The sequence below is a fragment of the Belonocnema kinseyi genome, chromosome 10 (assembly GCF_010883055.1).
Source record: "Belonocnema kinseyi isolate 2016_QV_RU_SX_M_011 chromosome 10, B_treatae_v1, whole genome shotgun sequence".
Lineage (NCBI taxonomy): Eukaryota > Metazoa > Arthropoda > Insecta > Hymenoptera > Cynipidae > Belonocnema > Belonocnema kinseyi.
In genome coordinates, this window is record NC_046666.1 from 61,719,184 (window position 1) to 61,730,808 (window position 11,625).

The 11,625-nt window shown below is 30.8% G+C and overlaps 1 protein-coding gene and 1 long non-coding RNA gene across 3 annotated transcripts in view; one reads left to right on the forward strand and one right to left on the reverse strand.

The window, feature by feature from the left end:
- Positions 1-11,625, reverse strand: part of LOC117181438 — a 58,948-nt gene that overhangs the window by 26,127 nt on the left and 21,196 nt on the right. The window contains exon 2 of the long non-coding RNA XR_004468122.1: positions 9,092-9,127. This is a non-coding gene — a long non-coding RNA (uncharacterized LOC117181438). The remainder of the gene's footprint in view (positions 1-9,091; positions 9,128-11,625) is intronic.
- Positions 1-11,625, forward strand: part of LOC117181437 (trypsin-3-like) — a 91,916-nt gene that overhangs the window by 2,227 nt on the left and 78,064 nt on the right. For both annotated transcript variants that reach the window (XR_004468121.1, XM_033374092.1), the window contains one exon: positions 2,851-2,920. Coding sequence is in view for 1 of the 2 variants with exons in the window: in XM_033374092.1 (XP_033229983.1) it covers positions 2,851-2,920 (70 nt within the window). In the remaining variant the exon portion in view is untranslated. The remainder of the gene's footprint in view (positions 1-2,850; positions 2,921-11,625) is intronic.

Here is an 11,625-nt window from a genome sequence, read left to right on the forward strand (position 1 = left end):
TAACCTCAAATATAGCAAAAAACGGCGTTTTTTGCACTTTTAGGTTACAATATCTCGAAAACTGAGGGTGATGGAATTTTTCTGAGGTCGGATTCGGATTCAACGCAGCAAAAACCTTCGGGTATACTAGGTGTGGTCTCTGGTTCTGGAACTTTGTCAAATTTTGTCGGCCTGTGTTATTAAAAATTTTCAGAATAAATGAAAAAGTGGGGTACTTTTAGCATAAAAAATATTTTTTTATCAGTTTTGGCATGTTTAACTAAACTAATTATGGCAATTTAAACAATAATTATGATTAGTTATAATTATTTATTTATTCTTATTATTATCTGTAATTGTTTACTAAACGTTTTTAAAAAAAACCGAAACACTAAACAAAATTTGCCATTACAATTCTTTTTTTTTTACTATTGATTGTAGAGAAATATATTGAAAACTAAATAGTTGTGCTTTTTCGAAATCTTAAAGTTTGTTATAAAAGTTTATAATGAAAAACCAACATCTTTATTGATAAATTAGAAAAACTACAAGAAACTTTTTTTTCATTGTTAATACTAATATCACTCTTGAACTATACAATATTTCTCTCCAAAATACATAAATTTCAACCTATTGTTCTTTATTTGACCAAAATCATAAAAAGCAGCGCGATTTTTATTTTCGGTTAGTTCGGTCGAAAAATGACTTAAAAATGTTGCACACAAAAAATTGGTATTTTTATGAATTACATGATTTCTTTGTAGAATATTTTTGTATAAAAGCAATGTGTTTTGAAATAAATCATGAAAACCGTGAAAACAGAGATAGTTTCCAATATTCATTTCACCTTAGAAATTAAAATACGCGGAAAAGCCTATGAGGAATTTTTTGTACAATGTTGAATGTATGAATTTACATATAATATTCACAAAGAAATTTTGGGTTATAGCAATCAAGTCTACGTGAAAATATTAAATTTGACGCTTATCCTAACATTTTTAGTCTGCTAGCTTTGAAAATAAAAGCAAAATTTACTAAAAAAGCAAATTAAACAAAAATTATACAAAGTTCTGATTTAAGAAATTTAGCACTTAATCTTTGGCAATTTGATTGACAGCTGACAAGGCCGTGCAGCCGATATTAAAAAAAACTTCGAACTGGATTCTAAAGTTTTTTTTAAAATTAAAATGACTCATTATTTATAAGCAAAATTTAGACAAAATTTATTTATTTCTGGCTGCCATTTTCCAAAACTAATTATGATTCACTTATTTTTATAGTATTTGACTGTTGTTAGTGGCCATAGTGTTTTATCTTAGCATTTTTTTTAATTCAAGCTCTTGAGTTGCTTTAATTAAATTTTTATCTTCAATTATATCCACTGTGCTCGTTTGAGAACAGGGTAACGAATGGGTTTCTAATTGAAAAATAGAAATGTCTAACTCATTTGCTCGTTACGGAACAAAAAGTATTTAACTCGCTAATGAATAGAGAACCGAATTCATTATATGTTGATCAAATTCTTTATATTATAATATTATTAAAAACCCATCAATAAAAATTACGAACAATGCGTAGTATTAAAAAAATTCGATATCAGGTTGGCACATTTTTTTATGATAAAATACTAGCCTTAATTTATATTCTCGAAGGCGCGAAGTTATTTTGGCGGGAAATTGGAATATTTGAAAAATATAATATTTCTTGTGCGAAGTTTCAAATACCATCACCTCCAGAACATTATCAAAAATTTTATGGATTTAGGCTATGTGCTCGTAACCTCAACAATTTTATTTTTTACATTATTTTCAAACGTAACACACGTTCACACAAAACGCGTTATCGAGTTGAAAATTTGGCAAATCAAAAAAAGAAACACTAAGAAACGCTTGTATGGTTCAAAAATTTTACAATTATAAACAAGATTTTTTTGTAGCAAACTTTTTTTCTTTTTCCATAATTAATAAAATGTAGGAACAGAAAAACGTTTCTGATTTCCTTTGTTGAAAATTTTGTAAAGTTACATTTATTTAATCCAGGAATTTATTGTGACGTGGTATAAAAAATCATTTTTTTCTTTCGTGAAAGAATTTCACAGTCAGTTAATTGCATTAATGTTCAGTATATAAGGATTCTTTGATTAGTCGGTTACTTATAACGATTTCAGAGATTAGTCAGATCGAAAACTTCGCGAGTGCGCCTCGCATGTCTTTGATAAACGTGACTGTGCTTTCAGTAACTCTATGGAGGTTATGACTTCTTAATATGATACCATTCTAATATCTAAATTTGAAACTTTATCTTAAATTGTGTGAAATTAATTTTGAGGTTTACCTAATTTTAGAAAAATAATTCGAAAATGCTCTGCACCTTCAGCACATTTTTTATTCACTTATTGCCAATACACAAAAATAAGTATCATATTAATTATACACTAAAATAAATCTTCTAATATACGCTTCATTTTTTAAAAATTTGGTATATTTCAATAAGTGAGAAAATTAAAATGTGCAAAATATCTATTGTTGTCACCTTCCTATTTTCAATAGTTTTTTAAAATCCAGTTATTACATGACTGACTGATGTACTTGATTAAAAATCGAGGACAGTCTTGATAATGGATTATCAAGACGATACTCGTTTTATGGTCAGATGGAAATATTCCTTATTTGCGAGTGCTTTTTTGTCGTATTTTGAAAAAAAATCAACATAGTATGGGTTCACGTTTATATTTAAATTTTAAACCACTCCTACCAATTAGTGACCACAAGAGAAAAATTGCAAGTAGTGAAGGTTCGTTTCGGATGCATGACAGCAATTGATAGTTTATTTCTACAACTCTTTTAAAGATAAATTATCATTTCTTCTCAGGAATACCTAGTGGAATTTTCCGAAAGAAGCTATGGGCAATTTTCACTGCTGCGCTCAAAAGAAGAAAAAGGTAGGGTAGCTTGTAGCTTATATATGTATTTTTTACAACTTTTTAGATACGATTTTTAAACATATATAAATACAAATTGAACTGCATTTTGTGAAAAAATCTACCCGGGACAAGGAAACTTCGTCTGTTTTAATACCAATACAAGTTACGAATTATAATAATATATATTTATGGGAATGATATAAAATTTCGGGGATAAACTCGAGTCCGAAGCACGAGATACGTGATAAGAATATGTTCGTTAAAGTCGAAGGAGCTTTAACAAAAGAGAATTCACAATTACCAAATTATTGTTGTCGATGCTTTCACCTTTAGTTTTAAAAAGTCTATGCACAAAGATCGAGCACGTAGCGCGAGGTAAATACATTATCGAGCGCAAAGCGCGTGGTAAATACATTATCAAGTGCGAAGCGCGGGATACGTACTTTATCGAGCGCGAAGCGCAAGAGCCAACAGTCGCGCGCCCTACCTAGTGTGCACAAAATTTGGCGACGTCTTTGCGACAGCGTTACGACATCTTTACGACAACTTTACGAAAACTTTACGATATCCTATGCCCATGTCGTTAAGGTGTCTTTACGATATCGTAAAAACGACGTATAATCTGACGATGTCTTAGCACCTGTCCTAGCACGAAGCTATAAGGGTATTGTTGGATTCGTAGTATGTAGAAGTTTTTTGAATGACAAAAAAGAAACCGTTTTAGCCATTGCAATGTTTACAATTTTTCAACAACGGTAGAAGAAGAATCAAACAGTAATCACAACAGCGCAACGTTATCTGAAGACCAAGAAATCAAAGTAATTTTTAAATGAAGTACAACCTTAATTTAAACATTGTTATTATCCTGTTCACGCTAAACTCTCTAAAAATGAATCTGTGCATAGATTTTAAATTGGGGAAATTTAATACGAAAAGCACATGCTTTTTTGTATTTAGTGAGCATCGAAGGGATGGAAACAATATTTAATTCAAAGTTTTCACTTTATTTATAATTTTCTTGTATTTTCTGGTTAGCGGAGAACGTGGCGCAGTTGAGAGTTATGTTTGATTGCTGTTGCATTGCTATTAAAAAATTCTAAACTTGATATATATTGTAATTGCTTGAATAAATATTTTCTTCCTGGAATTAAAAATACTTTATAAAACCATTTTAAGTAATGTTTTTACCTAATTTCAAAAAGTTTTTAAGATATTACTCAGATAAATCCAATTACGTTTTGAGTTTTTTCTAGGACAATCAGCTTGCTTTAAATGACTGTTCTAAATTTCATATATATATAAATTGGTGTGGTCCAAAAATTCAGGATTTGATGATCGATTACGCATTTTTTCTTATATCCCCATAAATGAATTATTTATAAGATTTTATGTGATTTATTGTGGTTTACAGAATACCTGCTCTTATTCTCCGACAGTCATATCGCGATAGTTTTTCTTTGAGTGAGAAAATACTCTCCTAATTGTTTCACAATAAAAAAATGCTAGTAGTTGCAAAAATAAAATTTACGTAAAAATTGAGATTTCCTTGGTTTCAGATTTGAAATAAAATATTTATATAAGTCTTAGAGAAATATATTAGGAATAACAATTGTTGCTGATACAAAGGAAATTAATCTTATTTTATGTTCGATTGAAATATGAACATTTGTCGACGGCAAATGTCATAAATAATACGATTTCTTAAGAACAGACAGATATAAGAACAACATTAACCCGTGCCTCTGGGTTTTTAAAATTTACGTGAGTTTTTAACTGAGAAAAGCTCGGGTATCAAAAAAATGGAAAGAAGAAGTACTTAAGATTAACGTTTGCAAATTAAGGTTTAGTCACTTTTTAAGGAATGTTAGAGGAATAATTTTCATCTAATAACTTTTAATTTTGACCAACCCTCTCCAAACCTCTTTTATTGTGCCCGGAAAATGCTTGAAAAAATGGAAAATGACAGTTTTATGTATAATTCATGCTAAAGAAGGTTTTTAATTTTCAAATTAATTATTTTTATTCGATAAGCAACAAACTTTTTAATTGTTTTTCAAAACTAATTTTCGATTGCTTAAACAATTATAATTTATTTCACCAGTAAAATGTAAAATTTAATATTTTCTGGAATCAGTGATATAATTAACGAACAATTTTCATTTGTTCAGACAATTTTTTTCCCTGTAAATAGTGAAAAGTAATTATTTTCTGGAACTAATGACGCGGTTAAAGAATGTTAAGACTGATATTTTTTGTGAAAAACAGTTGAAAATTATTCAGATAATTCAAATTAAAATTAAAATTATTTTAATAGGAAATGTGGAGAAAATTTGAGTGTCATAGAATCGCTTAGATATTGTTGCTCATAATCAGTATTTTATTATCTCAACGAAAGAGACTCAAAACAAACTTTCTATAAAGTAACTGAAACAAATTTTTAATGAATAATTACTGTTAAAAAAAAATATTATTTTAAGAAAAATTAGAGTATAAGTTCTGAAATAAAAAATACTGAATAATAAGTAACATAGTGTAAGAGAATCGAAAAACTCTCATTCACACCCCCTTTCCTGTGAATGAGCGCAAGTCAATGATTATTAATTATTTTTAAAATTGGTAACTGTTTTCCGCAAAAAATAACACTCTTAAAAATTGTTAGCTGCAAACATTTGTTTAAAAAATCAATAACTGTTTAAATAATTCAAAATTAGTTTTAAAATACTTAAGAACTTACTACTGATCGAATAGAAATAATTCGTGTTTTCTTGTTTTAAATACAGTCATTATAATGAATTTAAAATAAAATATCTATTTTGTATTTTTTGGGGAATTTTCCATAAACAATATAAGCGTTCAGGGGGGATCAAACTAAAAAGTTATTGCGTTTAAATTATTTCTTAAACTTACAAAAAGTTAATAACAAGTACTCCTTTTTTCTTTTCTTTTCAAGAACCAAGCTTTTCCTCTTTAAAACGCTATGTTAACTTGGAAATCCCGGGGAAACGGATTAATATTGACCGATTTGAAAAAAAATATGACGAACTGTGAATTCTTGCTGGGCATAGCATCCAAAAATATGAGGTCCCAGAACAAAGACCCAAACCGTAAGAACTAAATACATTATTTAAAAAAATTACACCAAAAGATAAAAAATATTGGACCGAAACACGTCGGATAATTTTTGTTCGATGAAAGAAAAATTCAAAATCGATTTGGTGGACTCTCATAATATTAAATACGTAATTTTTTTATCTTTCTTATAATTTTTAAAAAATTACTCCATGAAAATGGCCAATGAGTTGTCTTAAAAATAATTACAAAAACACCTACTGCTTATTCTCTAATGCAAGAGATATGCAAATGAAGTAATAACCGGCGTATTTGAATGGCGCCTTAACAAGTAGGTGATGCCTAGAAGGTGCAAGGTAAGGAGATGATAAGTGATTATCTCGATTGTCTCATGTACAATTTAAAAAAAAATGAAAATTTACGAGTTGCAAAACCCCTTTGATATAATTCACTTGTCGCTACAAACATGTACTTTTTAAGACGTCAATAATATTCAATATTTGTCGTATGTATATTAAATGATGTCTCCATAACTTCGTGAGACCTTGTTTGATGAATTATGATACGATTAACCTGTCAATCAAATGATAATGCTAACAAATGCTAATGCCAACTTTTATCCATAAGTCTTGTCTATTCCATCGGTCCGTTCTCCTGCATCTTCATCATACCCGAGTCGAAGTTTCGTCGTCAGTTTCAACCTCTTTAAACGTAAGCGTTAATCAATGTAAGGTGAAAATATTAAAAACCGTTGTTTCCACTTCTTTCAACTTTCAGCCCGCAAACTGATAAAGTTGATCTTACTGATTTAACCTTCATTTGAACTTCAAACCATGTTTTCCCATCTCACCTTCTCTTTCAACGTGATGATTGTTTTCAGGAGAGTTACTCAATTGTAATAAATTTAATTTTCAATACACCCTTCACCCATCCGAGAAAAGGGCTAAAGTGGAGTATAGATAAATTAGAAAGCTTAATATACTTTTTAAGCGCAAACTTCTCATTTTGACTTTAGGTATGTAGGCAGTCCATGAATTATTTCATTTCCCAAATAATTCTTTGCACCCTTTTAAAAAAATTTGTTTTTCATCTGTCTGTTTCTAGCGTTTTTTATGCTATTTTTATATATTCGTGTTTTTATTGTTCAAATTTTCAAATAAAATACTTAACGTTTTAGAAAAGTATATATATATATATATATTCTCATGATTGCAGTACTTTTATACAAGTATTGACCTAACATATTAGCTTTAGGTGACAGTAAAAGGCTTAGAATTCAATAGATATACATAAAATATATGTGAAAACAGGGTGTTCTTTTCATCTTGTGACATTAAAATATCTTAAAAAATATGCATACAAACAAAAAATGTCCATGACGAGAACTTTGTATTTTCGAGTGGGAGAAGCAAATCCGCAACAATTTACCCTATACCCCACCCTCTCGGGCCGGTAGGGGAGGGGATAACTTTAGAACTTAAAATTGAAACCAACGTTTTTTATTGCAGATTCAGATTCTGCATTAAAAAATAAGTAATCTTTTATTTGAAAAAATGTTTTTGATTCACGCCAGACGGCGATGCATTTGCAAAAAATAACATTGTTTACTGGTCAAGACATGCGGTTTCAAACGAAAGTAAAACGAAGATTCTTATTTCTTTATTTTGTTTGAACAAAACAAAAAGAAATAAGAAGACTTTAAATTAATTTCCTCAAAAATTTTAATTTATTTTTGAATAACACCAGGTACCCTAACCCTCGGTTGCGCGAATTGAAAAAAATGTTCTTACTTCTTCTTACTTCTTCCTTCTCACTCCGACCTACGACGATGCAGATCGGAGTGAATCAGTGCAGGATAACCGAATACGCTATGAGATTCGACTACAAGACAGCCATATTTATGGTTGAAATTTGTTATGGGGAGTACTTGTTAAGTCGATTCGAACTTGTATTAGCACAAGAAGTGTTCTTGTCAGTTTTGTTAAACATACCGAATTTCTCTTAAAGGAAATTAATTTAACAATTTATGATTCAGGCCTTCAGTATTAGGAAATAGGTTTTACTATTTGCCAGGGTCAAAATTTCGAAAGTTTTCTTTTTTAAATTTCATTCTCAGTTTATTGTTTAACAGTTCACTGACCATTATACCTGTATAAACTATGAATCCTACTCGCAGAGTCTGCCATTTCCAGGAAACCGGTAGATAGGTTGGGACCAAACTGTTGACATCTGCTAAGGACTATCACACCGATAACACTTGTAATTTTTTAAATAATGATTTGAAAATTAAAAATTTGGAAACTGTCGATCTTATCAACTACAAGCTTATACATTTTTCCATAAAAGGATTAAAACTATTATTTTCTACAAGTATCTAGTGAACTTTTGGGAATAAGAAAAAATGGACATTTTTAGATTCACCATCCCAAGGACATAATTATTGCAGGTAAGAAAACTTATTAATATATATAAAATGCGAACAATGAAGATAAATAATATAAGCATTCTCCAAAATTGAAGGCAAATTAGTAATGACCATCGGAGGCCTTCTTTTGGGATAATCTCGTCTTGATCTTGAGTTGGACCAGGGTCAAGAATTAGAAAATATCTTGAGAATTTATTGGCTATGTCTTGATTGGGGGAGGGGGGGATTTAAGACTTAGCCGAGTAAAATCTTTTTGACTCGGGAATCATCACCACAATCATATATTCTTATTGATACTGAATTTTAAGCAAAATAGACGATAGTAGATGGCGCCTATGAGTGTCTTTGTCGCACTCAAAAATATGGCTACTATGAATTTGTTCTTACTGTATAAACCACAATAGATAACCCACTGTGACAACACGGCTGCGTTATCAGTGCTTGACAACCAGGCACTTATCTCTTACGACCGCTGAAGCAGTGGCAATGCAAGTGACGTCATCAATGTTGATGTGTATACCCCCCCCCAAAGCCCTTCTTACAGACTACTCTCCCAAAAACTTATGCTAAACCACTCTTGCGTAATGTTAACTGCCGCAGTTTCTTATCAGATCAAGGATAAAAACAAATATATGTCTAAGTGAATACGGTATATTTTTATTATGAATTTAAATTAAGAAATGAAAATTACTTACATATAAGTGAATGGTGAGTAACATATTTCCCATTTTCTGTAGAAGATAGAACTTAATTAATTCATATTTACCAATTTAGAATTGTTTAGGATGCAACCGTATATTAAAATAGCAACTGCCTGAGATATTATTTATCTGAAGTTCGATAAAAACGCTGCAAACAATTGAAAACTAAAATTATCCGACGGCAGATAATTTTTATCATGAGGCGAATAAAAATTATTCGTCTTCGGATAATTGTAGTTTTCAATTGTTTGCAGCATTTTTATTCAACTTCAGTCAGTGTATCTGTATATTTTCAATTCAGATTCTTTGTTTTTCTATTCATTTCGAAAAGATAATATATCTTTAAATTGAGTCCGGAAAATAGCAAACAGTTCACGTACTGTAATATTATATAATATAGTATCGTTGTTTGCTACGGCTTTTAAGTGTTCTTTAATTTGAACGGCTTCATCATTAAATTTGGAATTTTCCAACGACATGCATCTTCGTTCATATACACCGCGAGGTACATCATTGAAGTCCGGTAACGCTCAGGTTGGCAATAGGAAGAATATGTTGTAAATGTTATGCTCGTAATCCTAAAACGCCCAATGGGCATTTAAACCGATTCTAAATCCTCTACACTTTTAATGGACCGAACTGCTATCCGCTCACACCCTAAAAAATGGTTAGTTGCGACAAGAAGCTCCTTATTAGTAGAGTTGGTTTAAGCCACGACAACTACTTCGATGGTAACAGTAACTAACCAGTTTTCTACGGTAATAAGTCGCCGTTAGTCCTCCTATGAAGGTTATATTAGTGAGGATAGTAATTGTAATCACAAAAAATAAAGTAGTTGCATTTACCAGCAATTTATTTTCCAAGAAATAAAAGTAGTAAAGGTTACAAGCTTCGGCCCTTGGCGATATTGGCAGAACTGAATTCTGAGCAGTGCTGCTAACATTTGCATCGAAATGTTTCGTCATGTTTTCGATGATCGCCATTTTAATCTGAACCCTTACGTATATTGTGTAAACAGGTGGAAAATATTAAAGAGCATCGTATAGATCCTTAGGGCGTCTTCAACGGCCTATGCTTAGGGCACCTTTTCACGGAGGCCTGTTTTGAAATAATCGTGGAATTAATATTTTTCATAGGATTTATTTCTAGTTACTTTGTTGGTTTATGGCAAATTTCATTGATTGATAACCTATAGATGTGAACTCGATGTGTCAAATAAATTCAACGAATACTTCAAACAGGCCTCCGTGAAAAGGTACCCTAATTTGTATAAATACATCATCGTGACAATTCATCTTGCCACTGGGTTGAATATAATCATATGAATAGTAAGAAAATATAAGATTGAATAGTAATATTATATAAGATTATATAATAGTAAGGATTACTGCTTTAAGTAGTAAGATCAACTAACTTATTTGTAAAATAACTAATTTAATAGTAAGACTTAATAACTAAAGTAGTAACGCTTACTATTTAAAGTAGTAAACACAACTACCTGTAAGTAGTACCTACCATCGAATGTTGTAGCGAGAACAAATAAAGTAGTAATAAAAGTAGTAGCCTCAACCACTTTAATAGCAGCGGCATATATTACAAACTAAATTAGTTGGGCCTACTACTTTGTTAGTTGTCCCAACCAACTATTTTTTTCAGTGCACTTTACGCAGGCCCCTCGAAAAAAGCTGTATATTTTTGTAATTTACTCGCAAAAGAACATTCTTATAAGAACAGCGTTTATACAATGATCAAGCTGACTTTATTGCGCTGAAGACCAGCCTCCATTTTCTTATGTGCAAAAATTGTTTTGTAAAGTATCCATCCCAAAAATATGAAAACCGTGGTTTTTTGACGTCAATCTGTCGTTTTTGAGCTTTCGATGACGATATTTTTGAACTGAATGATGTACAAAATTTCTGACGAATAATGTAGATGCTTTCATATTTTGTTCTTAATATACGGAGTGCACGTAGTAGATATTTATATTTTGGATTCGCAATGAAAAGACGGATTTTACTGTGCTAATCATTATTAAAAATTTTAATTAAATCTCAAGATAATTAGGTCTCAATTAGCATATCCACAGTGACTGCCGAGAATTCCTGATGAAGAAACAATACATTTGCAGAAATTCTAGCATATCTCGGTCTTTCTGCAGTCCGATTTCATGAAATCGAATAGCACAACTACAGCTAATTTCTGTATTCAGCAGCAGGTATGTTTATTATTGAGGATTCTCGGCGACTTTGTGCTTTAATATCTAGCATATCTACAGTTTTGCATATAAATAATAATTGGAATTCACTATTTTTGTTTTGTTTTAATAAAAAGAGCATGTCCGATTTAGCCAATAACAGTACTTTTTTCAAAAACTCTCATATGTTAAAAGGTACAGATGCAAACGCGTGTTATTGAATATCTCGGTTTGTTTACATTTTTTTTTAATTTCGCTTAAATGCGCCACCAATTAAAATTTTTGCGCCACAAAACTGTAGGACTTATGTCAGGTGTTACGCGGGGGGGGGGGG